The 26,665-nt window shown below is 42.9% G+C and overlaps 1 protein-coding gene across 1 annotated transcript in view; it reads left to right on the top strand.

Annotated features, from left to right (window-relative positions):
• LOC150078589 (uncharacterized) overlaps positions 1-26,665 on the top strand; it is a 316,484-nt gene that overhangs the window by 122,955 nt on the left and 166,864 nt on the right. The window contains exon 2 of the mRNA XM_090385338.1: positions 22,386-22,521. Coding sequence (XP_090241464.1) covers positions 22,386-22,521 — 136 coding nt within the window. The remainder of the gene's footprint in view (positions 1-22,385; positions 22,522-26,665) is intronic.

The raw sequence follows: 26,665 nt of genomic DNA, 5'->3' as shown, positions 1-26,665 counted from the left end.
CCCTTCTAAATACTGGAACAAACACCTTTTTCCACATGCCTACCCGTACTTTTTCTGCCATTGATTTCTCTATCTCCTCCCCTTCTCTACCCCTCGACGTGGGCACCTGTACGTGGTGAGGGGACCTCCCAGTGACGCTGCTGGACTTCCAGACTAGCATCACTGGGATCCAACGGCCACAGCCTAGGTTCCGGGCTTACATCAATGGAATCCGGCGTGTTTGCCGTGCGCTGCGACCCGTGGAAATTCGGAAAGGGGGATCCTGGTGGTTGAGGGGCCCAGCTTCAATACACCACTTTGGCCCCTGCTTCGACAAGACGGGTGGTCCTGGAAGGCCCGGCTAGGATCAATCGGCTAGTAGGCTCGCCTGCGAGGGTCAACCGTGTCAATGCCACGCCCCTACCCTCATGGTCCGAGGGACAGGATTCAGGCTGGCGGCGGTGCGGGTATAGTGTCTGGGTAGCCCTGGCGTCCCACTCCCGAGCGCATTTATTGCATGCCGGGTAGTGGGCGTCCCTTTGGGCTCCGTGGTGGGTGGGGAGCCCGGGCACTGAACAATTAAAAAAACTCCATGAATCCTGATAAACGTATTCCTTCAGGGGCCCCAACCCGGTCCCTATCTGAAAATAACGACGGAGAGGCAGATAGCATTATTGCTACAAAGAGGCAGCGAACCGAACTACCATCAGGGCCTGTCCCAAGGTTCTTAATAATGCATTCCACCAATGAAACACCGATTGGTAAAATGTCGCCCTTTTTTATACAAAAAGGGTTGGATGGGTTAGCAGGTACACCCAAGTCAGTTAAGAGGCTCCGTTCTGGGGACCTCTTGATTGAAACAAAAAATGACGGGCAGTCTGAACATCTACTCCGAGTAACATCAATCGGAGGTATACCCATAACAGTGACACCACACAGAACGCTAAATTCATCGAGAGGTGTCATTTCGGAGTGGGACCTTCTCGACGTCACCGAGGAGGAAATCTGCTCCGAATTACAACCACAGGGAGTTACTGCCGTCAAGAGAATCACTGCGCGAAGGGATGGGAAAATTGTTAAAACCAGGAGTGTTATCCTGACTTTTAACTCTCCCAAACCTCCTGATGAGATTAAAGCTGGATACATCAACTGTCCAGTACGTCCATACATTCCGAACCCTTTACGGTGTTTTAAATGTCAGAAGTATGGACATTCTCAAATGGCCTGCCGTGGAGTCCTTGCATGCGCCCGGTGCGGTGCAAAGGACCACGAAACAACAGCATGTTCAGCCACTAAACCCACCTGCATTAACTGTGAGGGAGAACATCCGGCCTATTCAAGGGCATGCCAGAGGTGGAAAGAAGAAAAAGAAATTCAACGGCTGAAGGCAGAGCTAAACATATCGTACCAGGAGGCAAGAAAAGCTGTGAAACCTCTTAACTTCAAAAAACCTACCTACGCCCAGAAGGTAGCAGGGAGTTGTTCGATTGGGACTCAGACGGACATGTCTGTGCCTCCAAAAGAATCATTTACTCCCATTGCACGTTATCTTTTAAGCTCCCAAAAACCTGCACAAAAGGACCAATCAGCTGCCACTCCTATATCGATACCTCCTAATGCTCCACAAGTAACAAAAGCAAAAGAAAAGAATAAGAAAGGGGAAGTAACACCTAGTACCCAGGAAAACATGGATGTCGAGCAGAAGGAGGTACATGATGAGTCAGTTTTGGAACTCTTTGCTGAGGAAGAAATGGACACAGGACAGCGTCCATACTTCCCCAGGAAAGATAAATCCAGGACTGACAAAATCAAGCCCTCAGCACCTCGGAAGCCGCCTGATGGACCCACCAAGTCCAAATAATGGCTAAATTCCTACAGTGGAATTGTCGTGGATTCCGGCAAAATACTGACGACATCAAGGCACTCCTGCAAAAGCACAAACCAGTTTGCTTTTGCATACAGGAGACTTATTTAAAGGCAAATGATGACCCCACCATGCATAACATTACCATCATTCGTAAGGATAGAATTGTGGATGGGTCTGCCCACGGAGGAGTCGCAATCCTCGTCGGCAACCAGATCCCATTTCAGGCTCTGCAGCTTACAACTAGCATTGAAGCTGTAGCAATTCGCCTTACAGTGGGGTTCTTATTAACTGTCTGCTCTGTTTATTTGCCACCTGGGATTGACATCCCCCAGAAAGACCTTGATGATCTTATCATGCAATTGCCCTCCCCTTGTTTAATTCTTGGCGATTTCAATGGACATAACACTCTGTGGGGTAGTGCTGACATCAATGGAAGGGGACGAGTCATAGAGCATATGCTCACTGACAATGATCTCTCCCTCCTAAATGTGGGAACAAACACCTTCTTCCACATGCCTACCCGTACATTCTCTGCCATTGATCTTTCTATCTGCTCCCCTTCTCTCCTTCCTTCACTTACTTGGGAGGTAGAAGAAAATCCATATGGAAGCGATCACTTCCCCGTGATAACAACCCTAACTAATGGTAGACCCTGTCTGCCATTTAGTTTACCGCGGTGGAAGATCGATCAGGCTGACTGGAATGCCTTTCAATATCTGGCAAACTTTGACATCACTACAGTCAGTCAGGAGCCAATCAATGAAGCAGTCATGTATGTCACAGAAACGATTGTCCAAGCAGCTGCAATTGCAATCCCGGCCCCGGGTGCCAAGCGAATGTGATCGAGCGTTTTCTCTGTACTTAAAAAGTGATTATCAAAAGCGATCTAAAGTTATATTAAGTTACTGTCCTTAAGAAATTTATTTTTTATATCAGCTACTGTCACAAAAAGTACTTGTACAGAGCAAGAAAGAAAAGCTACCTTTCTTTATTTTTCATACTTCTTTTACTAACACCTAATACTCTACGCTTGGTCACACCAGGCACTGCTCCTGCCTCCCCGTGGCGGGGCCGGAAGTCTTGGCAGAAAAGCTCATCTGCCAAGGACTAAAAGGAGCAAACATGGATCAACATGCCTTTCCGCCTCTCGAGCCGACAAGCTCTCGGCCAGAGTTAGACAACGAGCATAACACGTCGCAACCCAAGAGGATGAAAACCACTTCCTCAGCGACAAATTGTCCTGCATTTCTAATAATGCACTCTCTTGGAGATCAGCCTCTCAGTAAGCTCTCTCCGTTTGTTATCCAAAAACATCTGGAAAGTCTGGCAGGATCGCCTAAGACAGTCAAGAGGCTGCAATCAGGCGACCTACTAGTGGAGACAATAAACCATGGACATTCGCAGAAACTACTAAACCTTGCCAACTTTGCTGGAATTCCAGTAAAGGTTTCTCCCCATGCTACCCTAAATACATCCAAAGGGATTATATCCAGCTGGGATCTTTTGAATGTCACGGAGGAGGAGATAATGCAAGAACTTCAAGACCAAAATGTCATTGCAGTCAAAAGGATTAAGACTAAAAAAGACAATATACTTGCACCTACAAGGAACATTATCCTCACTTTCAATACACCAAATCTACCAACATCGATAAAAGCAGGCTATCTACATTGTCGAATTAGGCCCTACATTCCTAATCCTTTGAGATGTTTTAAGTGCCAAAAGTATGGTCACTCTCAAATGGCATGTAGAGGAAATCAAGTTTGCCCCAATTGTGGGTCCTCTGAACACACTCAAAGTGATTGCTCAGCAAAAGAAATGGCCTGCCCCAACTGTAAAGGCAACCATCCTGCCTATTCCAGGTCATGCGAGAAATGGAAAACTGAAAAGAAAATTGTGACATATAAGATTGAAAATAAAGTAAGTTTTCAAGAAGCAAGGAAAGTAATTGCTCCCAGTTTAACTAAGCGTACATACGCCAGTATTGCGCAAAAGTATCAATCAGTGGGCACCCAAACCGATGTTACAATACCTACAAACACTTCAATTTCTGACTGGGCTCGGGCTGTTCTCTCCCAGCAACAATCCAATACCCCTAAGCAGATGAACCAGGCAAATAATACTGCAATTACAGTACCAGCAACATCTCCTTCTCCACCCACAGTGACTGCTTCTACATCAAATAATCGGAGCTCACATTTAAAAAAGAATATCCCAGAAACATCTATGGATACATTCGACTCATCTAGACAAGAACCTATATTAGAATTACATGCGGAAGAAGAAATGGACACCGGTCGACCATTCTTTTCCAAAAAAGACAAACCAAAGCCTGAACGTCACAAGCCAACCACATTAAAAAAGCAGTCAGATACAGCTTCTTCTACTAAACACCAATAATGCCTTATATTCTACAGTGGAATTGCAGAGGATATCGTAGCAACCTTAATGATATTCAAGTCCTAATTCACCGCTATTCTCCAGTTGGTTTCTGTCTACAGGAAACCTACCTAACTCCACAAATTTCCACCAACATTAAGAACTATGTCATCTATCGACAAGATCGTAATACTTCAAATGCTGCCCGTGGAGGTGTGACCATCTTCATCAGCTCAAAGATCCCGACCAAACAAATTGTTTTGCAAACTGATATTGAAGTTGTTGCCGTACGTCTGATAACCCAGATTGCGTTAACACTAGCATCAGTCTATCTCCCACCAAGTCATACTTTCTCTTACCAAGATCTTGAAAACCTGCTAATGCAATTGCCACCCCCGGTCTGTCTGTTGGGTGATTTCAATAGCCACAATCCCTTATGGGGATCAACAAAAGTAGATACACATGGCCGATTAATTGAAACTTTTCTAGACAAACAAAACCTTACTGTTCTTAATACTGGTGCACCCACTCACATACAATTGCCAACTGGACAAACTTCTGCAATTGATCTATCAGTATGTTCCCCGACTCTGTATCCAATCATAGAATGGTCTGTTTTAGATGACCCCTTGGGCAGTGATCATTTTCCCATTATTTGTGATCTGCTCACTGATCAACCACCATTAGTCAATCCCTGCAGGAAATGGAAGTTTTCTCAAGCCAACTGGGTCAAATTTAAATCTTTAGTCACCCTGGATGAGCAATATATACGGACACAGTCGATAGATGAAGCCACAGATTATATCACTTCACACATACTATCTGCAGCTAAGTGTTCAATTCCATTGTCGAATCCGCATTCCCGACAGCACCATAATTATTGGTGGAATGAAGACTGCACTAAAGCAAAGAAGTTAAAAAATAAAGCATGGAATATATTTCGCAGATCACCAACCACGACTAATCTAATCAATTACAAGAAACTAAGAGCGAAAGCACGTCTCATTCAAAGGCAAGCCAAGAAGAATTCTTGGATTCATTTTGCATCTACCATAAACAGAAACACTAACTCCAGGTTAATATGGAAGAAAATCAGACAGATTTCTGGAAAATTCCCTACAACCCCCTCACCTATTCTTTCATGGAATGGGCAGGAACTCTCAGCTCCTGAGGACATAGCAAATGCTTTGGGCGAAACGTTTGCTAAAGTTTCAGCGGTGTCAAATTATTCGGCGGATTTTCAGAAAATAAAGACCAAGACTGAAGAACGAGCTATAAACTTTCGAACCTCAGTCTTCCTTCCGTATAACCAGCCTCTTCAATATCACGAACTCCTACATGCCATGAAAACGACACACAACGGTGCTGCTGGGCCAGATGGCATATCTTATATCATGTTACAATACCTTGGTGACAAAAATTTACAAATACTACTGGTCTACTATAACAGAATATTTATGGAAAACATTTATCCCATCTCCTGGCATCATGCCACAGTTCTTGCCTTTTTGAAACCTGGAAAAGACCCTACAAGGCCAAACAATTACCGACCAATTTCCCTCTCCAGTTGCCTCGGTAAATTACTTGAAAAAATTATTCATAATCGACTTGTTTGGACCATCGAAACACAACACCTAATGAGTAATAAACAGCATGGCTTTCGTAAGAACAGGTCCTCCTTAGATCTCATGATTAAAGCAGAGTCTGCAATTCGCAATGCCTTCGTAAAAAATGAACATCTGGTTTTGGTTTCCATTGACATAGAGAAGGCATTTGACACTACCTGGCGTCATGGCATTCTCAGCGACCTCCATGCCCTTGGTCTAAGGGGCAACCTTCCTATATTTATCAGAAACTTTCTCCAGAACCGTTCGTTCCAAGTCCGATACCACAACTCTCTTTCTAAGACATTTTTACAGGAAGAAGGAGTACCACAAGGTTCTGTATTGAGTGCAACCCTCTTCGCCCTTAAAATTGATTCTATAACAAAAGAACTCCCAAATACAGTTGAGACCTATCTTTATGCGGATGATCTATCCATTTCTTGCCATTCTCAGAATATGAGATCCATTGAACGGCAACTGCAGTTATCCTTGAATAAGGTGCAAAGTTGGGCAGGACTCAATGGCTATCGTCTATCTCAGCAGAAAACTGTTGCAGTCCACTTTTGTAATCAACGAAAAATGCATACAGATCCTGAACTTCAGATGTCAAATTTTCCCATTCCAGTGACCAACAATATCAGATTCTTGGGATTAATCCTTGACAGAAAATTAAATTTCCTTGAACACATTAAATCGCTACGTACTTCCTGCCTTAAAAAACTGAACATACTGAGAGCTTTATCTGCAATGTCTTGGGGAGCAGACCGTACATCTTTGCTTCTGCTATATAGAGCATTGATCAGATCCCGTTTGGATTATGGTGCTCCAATCTACGATTCTGCCCGAAAGAGTACACTACGCTGGTTAGATCCTATACAGCATAGTGCACTGCGGATTGCCCTTGGCGCATTCAGGACATCCCCTACCCAAAGTTTATATATTGAAGCACATGAGCCCCCTCTTTGTCTCCGCAGGAAAACACTACTTCTTAAGTATGCAGCCCGAATACAAAACTGCTGTCAGCACCCTATTGGGCCGTATCTCTTTAATCCACCACTGCAAAACCTTTATAGAAACAAACCCAGTAAAATAAGACCGGCAGGCTTACGACTAATTGAAATAACACAGAGTTGGAATATTCCTAATGTCAACAGGCTAGACATAATGAAATGCTCACACCCACCTTGGACACCTCCTCCACAATTAACTTGTGATACTTACCTTCAAAAATGGGGAAAGAATCTTTTACCGTCACTGAACATGAAACAACTCCATGCAAGCCATATTCAGAAATATGCTAGTTTATTGCCAATATATACTGATGGCTCCAAATCACACTCAGCTGTTGGAGCAGCAGCAGTATTTCCCTCTACAATCATTTCTGCTTCCCTTCCACCTGAGTATAGCAGCTTCTCTGCAGAACTTCATGCAATAAAGTTAGCTTTAGAAAACCTGAATCTCTACCCATCTCTAAAATATATTGTATATACTGACTCTCTAAGCTCAATTACAGCAATACAAAACTTTCGTTATAAGGTTCATCCTATATTAAACCAAATCAGAAGCCTATTATTAAAAATTGAGGAACGTCATCAATCAGTGACCTTTTGTTGGATCCCAGCCCATTCGGGGATAAAGGGGAACGAACTCGCTGACAAAACTGCCAAAAATCCAACAACTTATGATTTAACCCTTGCTCCTATTCCAATCTATGACTATAATCATATCATACAAACAACATGTCTTGCGATGTGGAAAGAGATATGGGACACCCAAAGCAATAATAAACTTTATCAGTTGAAACAGGATCCACAGCTTTGGCGCTCTAGCATCAAAACAGTACGAAGAGAAGAAGTAGTGCTTGCACGAGCACGGATAGGACATACATATCTGACTCACCTTCACCTACTTACAGGAGAGGATCCTCCTCATTGTCCACACTGTTCCTCGCACTTATCAGTCAAACACATTCTCGTTGACTGCCCTCACTATGATCAGGACAGAATATCCATCCTCCTTTCCCTAAAAAATTTTCCGGAACCGAAGACATTAAAAAATATTATAGGTGACGATGCAAACATCAATGAATTCTTCTCTTTTTTGAAAAAAATTGGATTGTATCATAAATTTTAAAACATCACTCTAATAAGCCATAAATTGATTCTATCCAAAATTTGAGTTTTATTATTTTCCTATGAATAGGCGCACTATAGCCCCAGCAGCTTGTGCGCCATTAAACCCCCATCACAACAACAACAACAATTGCAATCCCAAAATCATCCAGCCGGTTCCCACTATTCCCCAAACCTTGGTGGAATTCAGAATGCACGGCAGCAAAAAAAGCGCAAAACAAAGCGTGGGGGATTTTCCGCCGATATCCCACCACTGAAAATTTAATATCCTTCAAACGTGCACGTGCAAAAGCACGTTATGTACGACGTCAGAGCCAAAGGAAATCTTGGATTCGTTTTACATCTTCCATAACTCAGGCTGCTAGCTCAAAAGTAGTCTGGGATAAGATCCGGAAAATGAAGGGAAAATATCCACCATGCCCTTCTGTGATCCTCGAGCATAACGGATGTCCAATTGCAGATCGAACTGCAGTAGCAAATACTCTAGGGGAAACATTTGCAAAAATATCTGCAATAACATCTTTTCCCGCAGAGTTTTTGGCCCTGAAAGAGAAAAATGAGAAAAACCCCCTGAACTTCTATTCAAAAGGGCTTGAATCGTATAACAAGCCCTTTTCACAGGAGGAGTTAAATGCTGCACTCTTTCTCACGCACGCAAGTGCTGTGGGGCCCGATGACATCCACTACGAAATGGTAAAACACCTCACACCACAATGTAAGGATCACCTTTTAATTCTGTTTAACAGAATTTTTCTTAATAAACAATTTCCGGACTCCTGGCGGAAAGCAATCGTCCTTGCCTTCCCAAAACCAGGAAAGGATCCTAGAAATCCAAGTAATTATCGTCCTATTGCTCTGACAAGCTGTTTGTGCAAAGTCCTGGAAAGAATGGTTAATGCACGCCTTGTATGGTATTTAGAAACAAATGGTCTGCTTTCCAGGACACAGTGCGGCTTCCGAAGAAATCGATCCACTCTGGATCATTTAATCCGATTGGAAACGTCCATTCGTGACGCTTTTATTAAATCCGAGCATTTGGTAGCAGTTTTCTTTGATATTGAAAAAGCGTACGACACAGCCTGGCGATTTGGAATTTTAAAAGACCTCTATAACTTTGGTCTTAGAGGTAACCTTCCTGTTTTTATTAAAAACTTTCTTTCGAATCGCCAGTTTCAAGTCCGTTTAGGATCCACCCTCTCTCGAGTTTTCTCTCAGGAAGAGGGAGTCCCACAAGGATCCGTTCTAAGTGTTACGCTTTTCGCAATCAAAATAAACTCTATCACAGAACAACTTCCACCCACTGTAAACAATGCCCTCTATGTAGACGACTTTGCCATATTTTGCAATTCATGCAATATGAGGGTCATTGAAAGGCAACTGCAGAAAACCATTGATCGTCTCACAGCTTGGTCTTTGGCTAATGGGTTCAGATTTTCATCACAGAAGACCGTTTGTGTACACTATTGTCGCAAACGTAACCTTCATCCTGACCCAGAATTAAGGCTTGGGCAAAATAACATCCCAGTTGTAGCAGAATTCAAATTCCTTGGACTTATTTTCGACAAAAAGCTGACATTTTTACAACACATTCGCCAGCTGAGGACAAGATGTGTCAAAGGGCTTAACATCCTTCGTGCCCTTTCATCAACTTCATGGGGCGCAGATCGTTCTACCCTTCTTCGCCTTTACCGAGCACTTGTCCGTTCCAAACTCGACTATGGGTCTCAGGTTTATGGTTCTGCTAGAGATAGTGCACTTCGGTGGTTAGATCCAATCCACCATCAAGCCATCCGGACAGCCACTGGAACATTTCGCACATCTCCTGTCCAAAGCCTTTACGTCGAAGCAAATGAACCATCTCTGTCTCTTCGACGTAAGCAGTTGTCCTTACAGTATGCATTCAAATTAAAATCCCTGCCCGATCATCCCACGTGGCCATCCGTTTTTGAGCCGCGTTGGGAAAATCTCTACAACACCCGTCGGACTGCCAACAAACCTTTTGGTATTCGCATTCAAGGGCTGCTGAATGAGCTGAACTTGACGGTAGACAATGTTGCCCAGTCACCAAGGCAATTCTTTCCACCCTGGCATGCTCATTTTCCAACTTGCGACTTCTCCCTTAAGATCTGGGAGAAGGCTACTACACCGCCATCTGTCTACCAGCAACTCTTTGCAGTACATCGACAGCAGTATTCTGACTTTCTGCCAATCTATACAGATGGCTCAAAGTTAGAATGTCATGTGGGATCTGCTGTTGTGTTCCCTCACAAAACAATATCCTATAAGATCCCACAAGAAACTAGCATTTATACTGCAGAGTTGCATGCGATACAAACAGCCCTAGATCACATTAAAAATTGCGACTACCGGAGGTATATGATTTATTGCGATTCATCAAGCGCGTTACAGGTTCTGGTATCGGTGAGTTTTAATCCTCATCCGATCCTGTCCAGGATCCGGCAGATTCTTTTTTCTCTCATAGAATTGGAATATGATATTCGCTTTTGCTGGATCCCAAGCCACATTGGGATCCGGGGAAATGAATCGGCTGATGCCGCTGCTAAATCAGCCATTTCCCTGGATAATCATTGCCTGTCAGTCCCCTATACAGACTACAGGCAAATAATACGTTCTAAATTACTCTCCCAATGGCAAGATTCTTGGCACGGACAGGCCACAAATAAATTACATCGCATTAAGCCTGTAATTGCGCAATGGCAGTCCAGTCTACGCAGGGTCCGAAGAGAGGAAGTTGTTCTTGCTCGGCTCCGCATAGGTCATAGTCATCTAACCCATTCCTACTTGCTGAGGGCGGATGACCCACCTATGTGCGAGATATGTAATGTTATTTTAACCGTTAGTCATATTTTAATAGAATGTCCTGATTTTATAGAAGCGCGACGTTTGTATTTTACCGTTTTTACTAATGTGACTGAGCCATTTACACTCAGTCACATTATAGGTGACAGAGACAATATGTCTGACGTTTTTAACTTTTTACAGTCTATTAATTTTTATAAAAGAATCTAAGGTTTACACTTTTTATACTTTTACTATACATCTTTTGACAATGATTTATTACTTGACGTGGTAGCTTTGGCTACCAAAATGTTTAGTAGCGTTTTAAAATTTGACTTGGCGCATTATGGCCTTAGCTGCCAATGCGCCATAAAAAACCAAATCAAAATCAAATCAAATCCCCTTCTCTACTCCCTTCACTCACCTGGGAAGTGGAGGAGAATCCATACGGTAGTGATCACTTCCCCGTGATAACCTTGCTACACAGTGGGAGACCATGTCTTCCCTTCAGGCTACCGCGGTGGAAGATTGATCAGGCTGACTGGACTGCCTTCCAACATCAGGCAAATTTTGATCTTAGTACAGTCAGTCAAGAGCCTATCAATGATGCAGTTAAGTACATCACAGAAAATGTTGTCCAAGCAGCTACTAATGCTGTCCCAAAAACATCAGCCCGGTTTCCACCATTTCCTAAACCTTGGTGGAATTCACAATTCACAGCAGCAAAAAAGGCTCAAAACAAAGAGTGGGGGATATTTCGCCGATATCCTACCACGAACAACCTTATAGCCTTCAAACGTGCACGAGCCAAAGCACGCTACATCCGTCGTCAGAGTCAAAAGGAATCGTGGATCCGTTTTACATCATCTATTAACCAGTCTACCAACTCTAAGGTAGTCTGGGATAAAATCCGGAAAATGAAGGGAAAATATACATCCCACCCTTCTGCAATCCTAGATTATAATGGATGCGCTATTGCAGATCCAACTGCAATAGCCAATGCTCTTGGGGAAACATTCTCTAACATCTCTGCAACATCTTCGTATTCCCCAGAGTTCCTGGTCCTTAAAGATAAACTGGAAAAGGAAGCACTTAATTTTAAGACCAAGGGCCTCTATCCCTACAACGGGGCATTCACTATAGAGGAACTAAAAAGAGCCCTCACTCTTTCCAAAGCAAGTGCTGTTGGACCAGATGGCATCCATTATGAAATGGTTAAACATCTTTCACCAAAATCTATGGATTGTCTGCTCCTTCTGTATAACAGAATCTTTACTGAGGGGCGGTTTCCGGATTCCTGGCGAAAGGCAATCGTTCTTGCCTTTCCTAAGCCAGGAAAGGATCCAAAAGTCACCACCAATTATCGTCCTATTGCTCTGACCAGCTGTCTGTGCAAAATCCTGGAGAGAATGGTTAATTCTCGTTTAATATGGTATCTTGAATCAAACGACCTTCTCTCCAACATCCAGTGCGGCTTCCGAAGGAACCGGTCCACCTTGGACCATCTTATTAGATTGGAAGCATTCATCCGGGATGCTTTCCTAAAACGCGAACACTTGGTGTCGGTGTTCTTTGACATGGAGAAAGCGTATGACACAACTTGGAGATTTGGCATATTAAAAGATCTGCATAGCCTAGGCCTTAGGGGGCAACTCCCCATTTTTATTAAAAACTTTTTGGCCAATCGATCTTTCCAAGTTTGTGTGGGATCCTCACTCTCTCGTTCCTTTACTCAAGAGGAGGGAGTACCACAAGGATCAGTATTAAGTGTCACGCTTTTTGCCATCAAAATAAATTCCATCACAGAACAACTTCCTCCAACTGTAAACAGTGCCCTCTATGTTGATGACTTTAGCATTTTTTGTCAGTCATGCAACATGAGGGTTATTGAAAGACAACTGCAGAAAGCCATTGATCGCCTTAATTCCTGGGCACTTGCTAATGGCTTCAGGCTCTCGCCGGAGAAGACCGTTTGCGTACACTTTTGTCGCAAGCGTAATCTTCATCCTGAACCTGAATTAAGGCTCGGACAAAAAGTTATTCCAGTAGTGTCAGACACAAAATTCTTGGGACTTGTGTTTGATAAAAAGTTGACCTTTCTCGAACATATTCGTCAGCTTCGTACAAAATGCACGAGGGGACTCAATATTCTCCGCTCTCTCTCCTCAACGCGTTGGGGAGCAGATCGATGCACCCTACTACGGCTTTACCGTGCACTTGTACGACCCAAATTAGACTACGGGTCCCAGGTATACTCCTCAGCTAGAGATAGTGTCCTCCGATGGCTGGACCCTGTCCACCATCAGGCTATCCGTATCGCTACTGGAGCTTTTCGAACATCTCCTGTCCAGAGCTTATACGTCGAAGCAAACGAACCATCGTTATCCCTTCGACGTAAGCAGTTGTCTTTAAACTATGCTTTAAAGTTGAAATCCCTGCCAGACCATCCTACGTGGGCATCCGTTTTTGAGCCACGTTGGGAAAACTTGTACAATACCCGTCAGACTGCCAACCGACCTTTTGGTATTCGTGTCCAAGAGCTACTAAGAGAGTTTAACATCATGGTAGACAAGGTTGCACAAACACCAAAAGAGACTCTTCCACCCTGGCATGCTCATACTCCATCGTGCAACATCTCCCTTAAGAAATGGGTAAAATCTGAAACCTCGTCATCTGTCTACCAGAAGCTCTACTCTGCACACCAAGCTGAGTACTCAGACTTCCTGCCCGTTTACACAGACGGCTCGAAGTCTGAATCGTGCGTAGGATCTGCTGCTGTGTTTCCGGACACTATAATATCTCAGCAGATTCCTCTTGAATCCAGCATATACACTGCAGAGCTGTATGCTATAGAGCTAGCCTTGGATCACATTCGAACTTGTCAATATCAAAGGTCAATAATATATTCCGACTCATTGAGTGTATTACAGGCTTTATTATCTCCGAGACACAATTCTCATCCAGTTCTTTGTCGAGTTCAGCAGAAGATACATTCTCTTCATGAATACAAGTTTGATATCCGCTTCTGCTGGATTCCTAGCCACATTGGGATAAAGGGAAATGATTTGGCTGACTCTGCAGCCAAATCAGCAACACCCACTCATAATCATTGCCTGTCAGTCCCCTATACAGACTACAGGCAAATAATACGCAACAAGATATATTCCCAATGGCAAGAACTATGGCACAGACAGAGAACAAATAAATTATATCAAATAAAGCCTGTAATAGAAACATGGCAGTCTAGTCTGCGCAGGAATCGGAGCGAGGAAGTTGTTCTTTCCCGACTCCGCATAGGACACAGTCATTTGACACATTCTTTTCTGCTGAGGGCGGATGACCCTCCTATGTGCGAGTCTTGCGACACCGTTTTATCTCTAAAGCATATTTTAATAGATTGCGTTCATTATACCCATGTTCGCAATATACATTTTACCGCTTTTACTCATCTAACCGAGCCTTATACACTCAGTCAGATTTTATCAGACAACGACCACGTGTCGGCAGTTTTTAAATTTTTAAAAGCTATTAATATATACTCACGTATATAAATAACAATTTGACGAGGTAACCTTTTTAAAGGTTACCAGAATTTATCTTTATTGTTATTTTAATCGTTTCTTGGCGCAGTATGACCATAGTTGTTTTTGCGCCAATAAACTCAAAATCAAAACTCAAACTCTTAAGCTGCAAAGTGACTAGCTCACATCTAATTATTGTAGTTTATTATTATTTGTTATATTATTTTTCTATTCTCTAACGGATTAATTATTACTTGTTTTACCGGTAACTTAACTTAATACAATCCTCTTTTGTACATATGCTTTTATTGTTTGAATCTATATCAATGTTTATCGTCCTGTTGGATTTCACATTATTGTTATTATGTTTATTGATCTGATCTCAGATACACTCTCAATGGTTACCTGTTGTGTATCTTGCTATTGGCCCCGGGTGCCAAGCGATTATTAGTGTAGCCAAGCGATTTCCAAGCGATCTATATATTGTGTGCAAAGCAAATAGTTTTCTTTAGGTTTTAAACACAGTTTTCTTCATTTATTTGTATTGAGAAACTTTTGCACTACAAAAAGTAGGCAGAGTTCCAGGAAGGAAATTCACCTTTCTGTTTCTTGTTATCTTACTAACCAAACTAACTCAGCCGCTTGGTTACCAATGTGTCTGCTGTTTTTAGCTATTTTAAATTAATAAAAGTTTTTAATTGTATTTAATTTATGCTTTTGTTACATTATTATATATTTCGACATGGTGGCCTTACTCATTAGGTCACCGAGAATTTAAACTTTTTAAATATTACCTAGTCTTGGCGCATTATGGCCACAGCTGCCAATGCGCCATAAAAAACCAAACCAATCAAAGCCGCTTGGTTACCCTTGTGGCACTGCTCCTGCCTCCCCTTGGCGGGGCCGGTAACCTGGAAAGAAAAGCTATCTTTCCGGGGCTAAAAGGAGCAAAATGATCTCTTCTACAGGACATAAAGATCCTAATATGGCTGCTCATGAGACAGAAGACTCTAACTCATGCAGTGCTAAACGTCAAAAAACTGACAGTTTACAAAGAAGGCATCCAATGCACCTTGTATTGCATTCTACTCAAGAAAAGTCTCTTGGTAGTCTCTCGCCTTTTAAAATTCAGAAATACCTAGAAAATCTAATAGGATCTCCGAAAACAACTAAGCGTCTGAGATCGGGCGACTTGCTCGTTGAGGTCTCAGATGAACGGCAATCACAACGGCTCCAAAAACTGACATCCTTTGGAGGATTACCGATTACTGTCTCCCCTCATGCTACTCTAAACACCTCCAGGGGTGTGATAGCTGAGTGGGATCTCATAAATCTCTCAGAAGAAGAGTTGAAAAACGAATTGCAAGACCAGGGAATTGTGCATGTAAAGCGCATATACACAAAACGAGACAATGCTCTAGTTCCAACACGGAATATAATACTAACATTTGATAGCCCCAAACCTCCAGCATCCATCAAAGCAGGTTATCTGAATTGTCAAATAAAATTATACATTCCTAACCCTACACGCTGTTTTAAATGCCAAAAATTTGGGCATTCCCAAAACGTGTGTAGAGGTTTAGCCACTTGTGCCAACTGCGGTTCACGCGAGCACAATCACTCTGACTGCAAAGCAGAGCAGCACAAATGCTCAAATTGTAATGGCCCACATACTACCTACTCCAGAGATTGTCCCCTATGGAAAAAGGAAAAAAACATTCAACGGGTCAAAGCCGAAAAAAACATCTCGTATCAAGAAGCTAAAAAATCTGTACAGGCTCAATTTAACACTCGACCCAGCTTTGCTGAAATAGTCCAAAAACCAATTGTGGTAACAAGTACTGTGCAAAGAAGAATAACGACTGGTACTCAAACTGAGGTAACGTTTCCCCCAGACAGATCAATGTCAGATTGGGCTCGGTCAATTTTGGAAGCCGTGCCCCTTTCTGGTAAACAATATAAATCAAACAAGGCTGTTAACACACCAATCACTGTTCCGCATTCTACCAATAATCCAATGTACTCAAAAAGTGTTGATATTTCTAAAACTGATTCGATTGAAATGGAAGGAAACACTGACCGCGAAGATCCCGTTCTCGATCTCTTCCCAGAAGAAGAGATGGAAACAGGAAGACCGTACTTCCCAAAAAGAAAATCTGGTCACCATAAGCCAACAATACCTCGGACAGAAACCGAGGACCACACTTTACCCAAATAATGCCCAGTTTTCTTCAGTGGAATTGTAGAGGGTATCGCACCAACCTTGATGATATTCGGGATCTCCTTCTCCAGTATAACCCAGTTACCTTCTGCCTCCAAGAAACTAACTTAACAGCTTCTTTTGCTACCTCAATTAAACATCATGTTATCTACAGAAAAGATAGAGTTTCTCATTTAAGCAATTCGGCTCATGGAGGAGTTGCACTTGTAGTCAACTCCAATATCCCTTCCCGACCATTAATGTTACAAACAAATCTAGAAGCAGTAGCTGCTCGAATATCTTTTCCTTTTTCTTTTACCATTGTTTCCTTATATCTTTCCCCTAACCAAGACATTTCTTACACTGATCTTGAAACTGTTGTATCTCAGCTCCCTCCTCCCTTTTGCATCATGGGAGATTTTAACGCACATAATCCTCTATGGGGTGATAGAATACATGATAAACGAGGAAAAATACTAGAAAAGCTTTTAGATAAATTTAATCTGACTCTACTGAATACTGGTTTACCCACTTAATTTCATCTACCTTCTGGGTCAAGCTCAGCAATTGATCTCTCCATATGCTCACCAGTCCTTTTTCCGCTATTTGATTGGTCTGTTCATGACAGTCTACTGGGTAGTGACCATTATCCAATAGTCTGCCGTGTAGAACCAAATTCTCCACCTTGTCAATATCAAACTGCCAAATGGAACTTTGCCAAAGCTGATTGGGAAAAATATAGGCAACTAGCCACCCTGCAGAAAACAACTGTTTCAAATACGTCAATAAATAATGCGGTTGATTATGTAACAAATCAAATATTGCTGGCCACAGAAGCAGCAATACCAAGAGTGTGCACAGATCATAGAATAAGACCAAAACCCTGGTGGAACAATGAATGCAATCAAGCTAAACGAGAGAAAAATAAAGCCTGGAATAAATTTCGCAAAAACCCTACCGCTGCTAATCTAGTACACTTTAAGAAAGCCAGAGCCAATGCTAGACGCATTCAGCGTGCAAGTAAAAGAGAGTCATGGAAACGTTTTGCCTCAACTATTACACGGTCCACTAAAACACAAACCATCTGGAAAAATATTAGAAAAATGTATAATAAATATCCTCCTTCGCATCTATCAATACTGAATATAAACGGCAATGATGTTTCACTACCTCAAGACATAGCCAACACTCTCGGAGAATCCTTTGCTGAAACCTCTGCTGTATCCTCATACTCGCCAAACTTTCAGAAATTAAAGTCTCTTGCTGAAAAGCAGACCCTAAATTTTAACACAGACCACCATCAAATGTACAACTGTCCCTTTACCATAATTGAACTACGGCTTGCTCTTAACAGCTCGAAACACAGTGCTGCTGGACCTGACGGAATACACTATGTCATGTTGAAAGAGCTGAGCGAAAAGTCGCTTTGTGTCCAGCTATATAATCGGGTTTTCACAGAGAATACTTTCCCTGATAATTGGCGACACTCATATGTCATAGCATTATTAAAACCTGGCAAGGATCCAGTCAACCCGCGTCACTATCAACCTATTGCCCTCACCAGCTGTATGGGAAAAATAATGGAAAAAATGGTAAACTCTCGACTCACCTGGGTGCTGAGCAAATACAACCTCATCAATTCATCGCAGTGCGGATTTCATACAGGTAGATCAACTTTAGACCTATTGATACAAATGGAAAACCAGATTCGCAATGCCTTCTTAAGGAAGGAACATTTGACTACAGTTTATTTAGACGTTGAGAAAGCTTTTGACACAGCTTGGCGATACGGAATTCTCCGTGATCTACATGCATTAGGTTTCAGAGGTAATATGCCAAGATTTATACAGAACTTTTTGAAGCAGCGATCCTTCCAGGTCCGTATTCAATCCACTCTTTCCCGAAAATTCATCCAAGAAGAAGGTGTTCCACAGGGCTCAGTTTTAAGTGCCACTCTATTCACTATAAAAATCAATTCAATTACCAAGATCATTCCAGCCACTGTATTTACTACCTTATATGCAGATGATGTCAGTATATCTTGTCACTCACAGAACATGAGAATGATTGAGAGACAATTGCAAGGAGCTCTTAATAAGATTACAACGTGGGCCACAGACAACGGGTTCCGCATATCACCTGAAAAAACTGTTGCAGTTCATTTCTGTAGAAGACGTAATCTCCACCCTGACCCACTTCTAAAGCTGGGGAACCATGATATACCTGTTGTGCCTACCATTCGTTTCCTTGGATTAACTTTAGATAAAAAATTGACCTTTCTTGACCATATTAAAGAACTTAGAACCACCTGTTTCAAGAAACTAAACATTTTGAGAGTATTATCAGCTACAACATGGGGTGCTGACCGTCAAACACTCCTTCATTTATATCATGCTATTGTAAGATCAAGGTTAGACTATGCGTCACCAGTTTACAACTCTGCTAGACCTAGCATTTTGAGGGCTTTGGACCCCATTCACCATAGTGGCCTTCGCATTGCTCTTGGAGCCTACCGCACATCTCCTGTGCAGAGCCTGTACGCTGAAGCTCACGATCCCCCACTCTCTCTACGAAGACAAATTTTACTGCTGAATTATGCCGTCAAAATAAAAAGCCAACCCCTGCATCCATCGTGGAAACATCTATTTACACCAGATTGGGAGAACTTGTATGCCGTTTATCCATCAATAAACCCACCCGCTGGCATACATCTTTGCTCACTACTTGATAATTGGCAGCTTGATCTTTCTAAAATAGCCACCACTAGTTCCACGACTCCTCCCTGGGCATTTTGCCCTGCCACCTGTGATCTGTCCCTTCAAGAATGGGGGAAAAGTACTCTTTCTTCACAGAATGTAAACCAGCTTCATAAATCTCTACTTGAGAAATATGAATCTTATACCATGATATACACAGACGGTTCCAAAACTGATCACCACGTCGGTGCTGCTGTTGTTCTTCCATCATCAACAATCTCTAATCAGTTACCTTTAGAATGCAGTATCTTTACTGCTGAACTTCATGCCATTCAGATGGCGCTGGAAACTATAAAGCTGAAGCAGTATTCCCATAGTATTATTTTTACCGACTCTCTGAGTGCCCTTCTCGCTTTACAGCAACCAAGAAAGCATCATAACTACCTACTTGGTAATATTCAAAACTTGCTGGCTCATCTAGCTAAGAACACGAAAGTAATAAAATTTTGTTGGGTCGCTAGCCATGTTGGCATACCTGGCAATGAGAGTGCTGACCACGCAGCCAAATCTACTGTGCAACCAATTGATGACTCTTTCAAAATTCCTTTCACCGATTATAAAAGTCTTATAACAAAGCGAAGTATGATTCACTGGCAAACCATCTGGCAAAACCAAGAAGGCAACAAACTGCTTCGGATTAAACCGAAACTCCAGTCTTGGCCATCTAGTTTCCGCTCGAACCGAAAGGAAGAAGTCACACTTGCAAGATTACGAATAGGACATACACACCTTACTCACCTTTATCTTCTCTCTTCCTCAGACCCACCTTCTTGTCCGAACTGCCATGCTCAAATCACAGTCCAGCACATCATTGTTGACTGCCCTCTCTATAATGGAGTACGGCAGACCACCTTCTTATCAAACTATGCAGCCCAAACCACACCTACTTTGGAACAAATATTAGGCGACAGATCTGATATTAATGCAGTTTTCACTTTCCTAAAAAGGATAAAATGCTATGACAGAATATAATGCTTAAATCTTCACATAGTGCACATATCTCACTTTTAATAAAGCCTTTTGCCTCCTACCATTGCTTGGCGCATAATGGCCTATAGGTGCCGTTGCGCCGTAAAACATACAACAACAACAACAACAACATCTTGCTATTAATAAAATAAAAATAAAATAAAATAAAAATAAAAACTGGCGCATTATGACCCGCGTAGTTCATGCGCCAATAACCCCAACACAACCAACCAATCAGTCAATCCTCTGTAATTTTGCATCCCGTTTATCGTGCAGCGGCACACGAGTACTGGACCGCGTCAACCCCACATTGAGATCCGGTTAGCCCAGAGGTTCCTAAACTTTCTCGGTTCACTGGGACACTAACCGAGAAACCGCGCTCCTTAGTGACCCAGTAATTTTTTCACAGCACCCCTAGGCCTGACATTCGGCTTTTTAATATACACCTATACAATAATTTTATTTTTTTTATACAGAGGTACTAAATAAAGGTCAGTTATAGATCACCACAAAATTAAAAAGATACGGTACAATGGATGCGTACACCTTTTTATAATGAAATAAATTTAAAAAAAAATAAAATAAAATAATAACTTTAAGTAACTTAAACCGAACACGACACCCCGCTTCACCCTAATGTGCCGCGGCACCCGGGTTGAAAACCACTAGGTTAGCTTTTAATTAATGCGCAAGGACTTTCGGCACTCGAGTTTGTCGAACCATCCCCTCTTCCATCTGCTGACATCATCCAGCAAACATTCATTTCCGTTAGTGTAAAAAAGAAAAGAAAGTTGTGCAGTTCAGTGCGTGGCAGCATTGCTCCTCGTCGATGTTCCCCGCATTTGAAGAACTGTCCGCGTGATGGCAATCCGTGAAACGCGAGGGCAGCCCAGCCGCAATGTCGTGCTGTTCCACTCTTTCCTTTCCACTGCCCCGAGAATTTGGGTCAAAGTGATTTGTGACATTTCACTTTAACGTCAAGCGCAGAGGCAAAGAAGGAACACTTTTTTAAAATGAATTAACTGGAGAAGGCGAGAGCTAAATGAAAATTGGCACGGGTCCTTCGAGAAATTCCGTGGTGACCTCGTCAGTTCAGTAGGCCACGATATTTTGTACCGTTGGGTCCATCTTGTGTCGCTTTATTGGTTAATTACTAGCGCGTGAGTAATTAACCAATTTGTAATTGGTTAATTACGTGAGTAATTTGCCGTTTTGTGTAGAAACACGGTACGCTTAAAATGAAAATCCATCCGCACGACGAAAGCCCCGAAAAAGATTTTGTCGTTGTCCACAGACGCAGCGAATCAAAATGAAGAAAGAAATTATGTGTTGCCTGCCTGCCTAAAAATATATTGAAACCCGTAACTGACACTGTCCGGTCCATGGAGCCCACTGTGCTGTTGCTGCTGCAACCTATGGAAGGCAGAGTAACACCAGTCAACTGAAACATGCTTTTTGATCGCAAATGAAAGTGCCACATGAAAGTGAAGTTTCTGGACCGTTGTTGCCAACCTTCTGTTACAGAAAAGTAGCTGCGGGTCCAGTGGACCCTCCCAGGAGCGTTAGTTTATGTAAGTTTTTTTTTCCCCCTTTTTCTGTTTATACCGTGGGGCGGCCACATAAATTCAAAGGAGTCCACAAGATGGAGAATATAAGAACATCAGCGTACTGAGCAGAAGCGCGAACTTGAAACACAGTGAACTGAATGGCGCTCACAAATGTATAGGGGGCGTTTGACCAGCTCACTACTACTACCGAGTGGCATGGTCGTGTTTCCATCTTGCGCACTCTCAGAAAACTTGAATGCGTGTTGCCTGAAAAGAAGTGCAGCCTCGCTGTTTTGGGCTAATTATTCTTATTGCGACGAATGGTCTGGTCTTGCTGCTGGCGAAAGAGCTGGAAAAATGCTTCACGGGCGCGAGTGCATAAGTACACGTGCCTTGAGTGACCGGAGTTTAAGCCCGTGACTGCTAAATACGGTACTGATTCTTGTATTCTGTCTACCTTGTGAACTCCTCTAACCGTTTGGTCGTCCCGGAGTATAAACGGAAAATTTGTTTTTTAAATCGAATTCCATTGTCTGTATTCCTCGTCTAAAATTCAAAATACTTAATCGCTTTTTGTTATTTACGCTGACTTTAAAGCCCGGTTTATAATTTATAAATTGTTTTCTTTGCAGCCTGCCTGAGGGTGATGAGGTGCGAGACCTGCGATAGAACGACTCCGCTCACCTGCCTGAACCAACTGACGGCCCTCAGCAACAAGCAGGACCTAATTTTTGCCACTTCTGAAGAGCAGCTACACGAGGAGTGCAGGTAATCGAACCAGTCGTGTTTTTTTTTTTTTTTTTGTTTTGTTTTTCTTTCATGTAAACCGCAAACACGAGAGGTATTAGAACCTATAGTACTTAGTACCGTGCTTGGTTTGGAAGAAAAAGTTTGTGAGAAAAGTTGTTTGTGAGAAAAAGATGAAGAGTGTTGGCTGTATGGTTACGATTGTCCGGTATTCTCGTAAGTAAACGAACAATCTGTGAAAGGTCATTAGTAATTGCAAAAGCCTCACCATCTCAACCTGCTGGGTCAGTGTGACTAGAAAACGGAAGCCAGCTGGAGTTGTGAACATTAAAATCACCAAGGAAAATTACCTCGTTGTTAGGAAAGTTGGACTGGAGAAAGTCAATTTGCAAAGAGAGGAAGTCAAAGAGTTCCAAGTGATTAGTGGAGTTGGGAGAACGGTAGAGACAACAGATGAATTTGACACAATGAGGTAGAGAGATTTTAAGAAAGAGAAGATCAAAGAGAGGAGATTCCAAATTGCCAAGTCTCTGACAGGGAACATCAGAACGGACATATGCACAAGTACCACCTTTGAGGCGAAAGGAATCATACAGCGACTAATTTGGGCATCTGAGATGAGCAGTAGATGGATCAACCGATACTGAAATTCTCTCAGAAAAAGTACATGGGGTTTGGCAGACTGCAAGTGGAAATGGACATCGTTAATATTAGAATTGAGACCACGTGTATTTATGAAATGAATTAGGAAGTCCTTGGGAGGTTTAGATCTTTTCGCAGATAAGCTTGCTCTATTAGTTTGACAATTCGTGGTGTATTCCGTAGTAAGAAAAAGTGGGTGGGACATGCTGTATGAAGTAATGAAATTTTTGGATATGGCGTACACATGGTAAAAATATACCCAGTTCCTTGACATAACGTGGCCTCGGCAATGCCCCCCCCCCCGCATACACACTACTCGAACGACTCCCTCCAGTCACTATCTGGCAGAGTAGAGGTAGCAAGATTATACACTAGCTGATCCGGAAGCCTCCTAGATAGTTACCAATAGGTTCGGTCCGGTGTACTGACTAGTGGCCGGCCTGCGAACTCCGTTTTAGAGCTGTACCCTCAAAATGTAAGGAAGATTGGATCTCGCCATGATGTTCATCATAACCTCAAAAGTCACCAGTCGTACTGCATGATGGAAGAGATGGGGAAGGGTTGAGCGGAACTTAGCTCTAGATGCTAAACATGGGTTCCACCACTTCAAGCCTCCAATAAGCAAAGTGCACCGGTTGAGGAGAGTCATCTACCACCTAGTACTGCCTGGTAACACAGGAGGGGCAGCATTCATCCATGTGGTGTGGGCGCCACACCTCGACCCCTGCTTACGTTGTTTCACACCTGGATGGTCACCCATCGTGTGCATGGAGGTTATACCCAGGATTACTAACAGTCCCAGCATCGTATTCTCAGAAGACTCCGACAAGCCAAAGCACCACTCAACCTTTATAGCTGTGTCAAGGAGTACCTGAGACACCGCACTGTCCATGTTAGTACCAGGTACAAATCTGTCACTAACCACGTCTCCCGAGGCTGTCCTCAGGGCTCGGTCCTGGGGGCATTTCTTTTGGTCCATCGTCCTGGACGAGTTCCTTGGAATGGACTTGGGGATGACTCAATCCCTTGCGTTTGCTGACCATTTGGTTTTGGTGGTGCATGGTGACACAAGAGCTGATCTAGATGAGCGCGCCCAACTCTACAGGTTCTAGCTGGATGTATACCCCTACACCTAGAGGTAATAAGAAGAGGATTGTATTAACGATTGAAAAAGAGTATTCCCACCGAAACAGCAGGCATCACTCTTAACCTTGATAACAACCTCAAACAGGAAAGGAAGAGAATCTCTGAAATTATGTACAGGACCTGGCAAAAGACATGGGACACCACCAACAAAGGATTAATAACCAAAAAGTTCATTCCCCCTGTGAACCTCATCAGTCCAAAGCCTCCTCTCTGGTACTCACCTGGCCTCCATACTACATTTCTATTGACAGGCCAAGGACCCTTTAAAGCGAAGCTAACATCCCTAGGCATAGAAGAAGATCCGCTGTGTCACTGCGGGGCTGAAGAAACATGGGATCACGTAATGTATGATTGCCATGAATATGACGAATTCCGGCTGAGGTTTGCCACTGAAATGCAAGAAAACCCCCCGCATTGTGAGTACCTGATTATAATGGACGAGCAGCTCTACGCCGCCATTACCGAGTTTGCGCAGTCTGTCTTCACTGCTAGACGGGTTAGGCACCCAAACACCACCCATTGAAGATGAAAGTAAGAAACTTCCTGGATATGACAGTGCTCTCAGGAGAAAAAAAAATAAACTCCTTCCTTTCTTCCTTCGTCCCAGGAGTGACAGATCCCACTGGCACAGCTCAGCTGCTGCCATTAGGCCTCCCTAGCCACGCTCCCTTGCGTGGTCCTTTGCCCCCACTTCCCGGCGAGAGGGGGAGATTACCCCTGGTGTACCCACCTCGCCACACCTCTTTTTCACTCTGGTGGGGCATGGGCCTGTTCCACTGACATGGGGTCATCTTCTCTATGGACCCCGCATCTCTATCTTTTACCCCCAGTCTTCAGTCTCCCTGCCCTTCTATAACTTACAAGTAGCATCCGAATCAACTCCAAATTTCTCGAGCCCTACACTCAAAAACGTAATAACATCAAATCGCCCAACTAGTACTCCCTTTGTTTTGGCTGACCTCTATCTATAGCGTTTTTTTTTTTTTTTTTTTTTTTTTTTTTTTAGGTCCTTGTCACTGAAATCTCAGGAAATAAGGTGGCAGGACCTGCCAGAGTAAATAACTATAATAGTGGTGTATCTGGTCTGCCTCCACGGGGAGTAGTGGGGCAACGTTGGCAACGTGAAACAGTGTTCTGTTTCACACCCACAATGTATAGCACGCGAAGATGGGGGAACCCCTGGTGCCGTTTGGCTGTCACAGACCGTCCGGACTTCGCCGAAATTGGGTCCACTTGACTTGAGTGTCACCCGAATATCAGTTCCATCAGCGTTTTAGACTCCCAGGTAGCAAATACAGCTTGTCTAACCTATCTGAGAGAATGTCTGTGACAACCTCAAGGACTTAAGTTTGCAGAGGACCCTGCTATAAATAGGGAACTGTTAAATCTTTATACGTTTAGAGCGACCATTGTATTTTACGTTAATTTCTTCATTAATTAAATAAAGCATCGCGGTACTGTAAGAAAAAATAAATAAAACAATACAATTACAATTTGTCGGTGTATTCGCTTGATTAGCTTCCACAGCTTCTCGCTTTTACCCAAGAAATGCCATTTTTAAGAAACTAAAAAGGATTTGTAAATCTTAGAAGTTATAGAAATATGTGAACCATATTTATATTACTTCTGAGATTGCACCACTTTGTGCAGAACCCTCACGATGAGCGCCTTGTAAACTTAAGAATAACATGTGGACATGTGTATATGTAAGGGCAGCACCTAGAACGTTTGTTCAACTCCGCCTCGTATCTCTGTGAAGATCAGTATCGCAACAAATGGGCCAGATATGTGTGTGTATTATGTGTGTGTGTTCTGTTGTTCTGTTCTGGCCGCTTGGCTACCCAGAAGCATCACTCACCTGGACAGATGATTCTGGGTACTCGTCCACACCACGGGAAGGTGGGCCAGTCCGAATAAAACACGTACCGTCTCTAAAGAGATTCTGACCTACCTGGTGTTGTCAGCAGGTGGGCCAGGAACCTCTGGGGGCCCATTCCAGAGGGAAGAGAGGAGGAAAAAAAAAAAAAAAAAATTACCCGTGGTGCAGGTTGTAAAAAAAAAACTTAAGAATAGTGTATAGTGTGTTCGTGTCTAACGGCACCAGGGGTTTCCCCCATCTCCGCGTTGCTTTCGGCCCCGGGTGCCAAGCGATTGTGACTGAGCGATTTCTCTGTGCTATTACTGCGATTTCTCAAAAGTGATTTATAGTTATTTTGAGTTCTTCACGTTAATAAATCTATTCATTTAAAAACAGCTCTTGTAACAAAAACACTTGTACAGAGCAAGAAAGGAAAGGCACCTTTCTTTATTTCTTCTAGTTTACTACTAACCACTTACTACTTTTCGCTTGGTCACACCAGGCACTGCTCCTGCCTCC

The sequence above is a fragment of the Mastigoproctus giganteus genome, chromosome 11 (genome assembly GCF_048544385.1).
Source record: "Mastigoproctus giganteus isolate SK-2022 chromosome 11, ASM4854438v1, whole genome shotgun sequence".
NCBI lineage: Eukaryota > Metazoa > Arthropoda > Arachnida > Uropygi > Thelyphonidae > Mastigoproctus > Mastigoproctus giganteus.
Note: the sequence above shows the minus strand (reverse complement) of the source record. Positions and strands in the feature narration are given on the sequence as shown.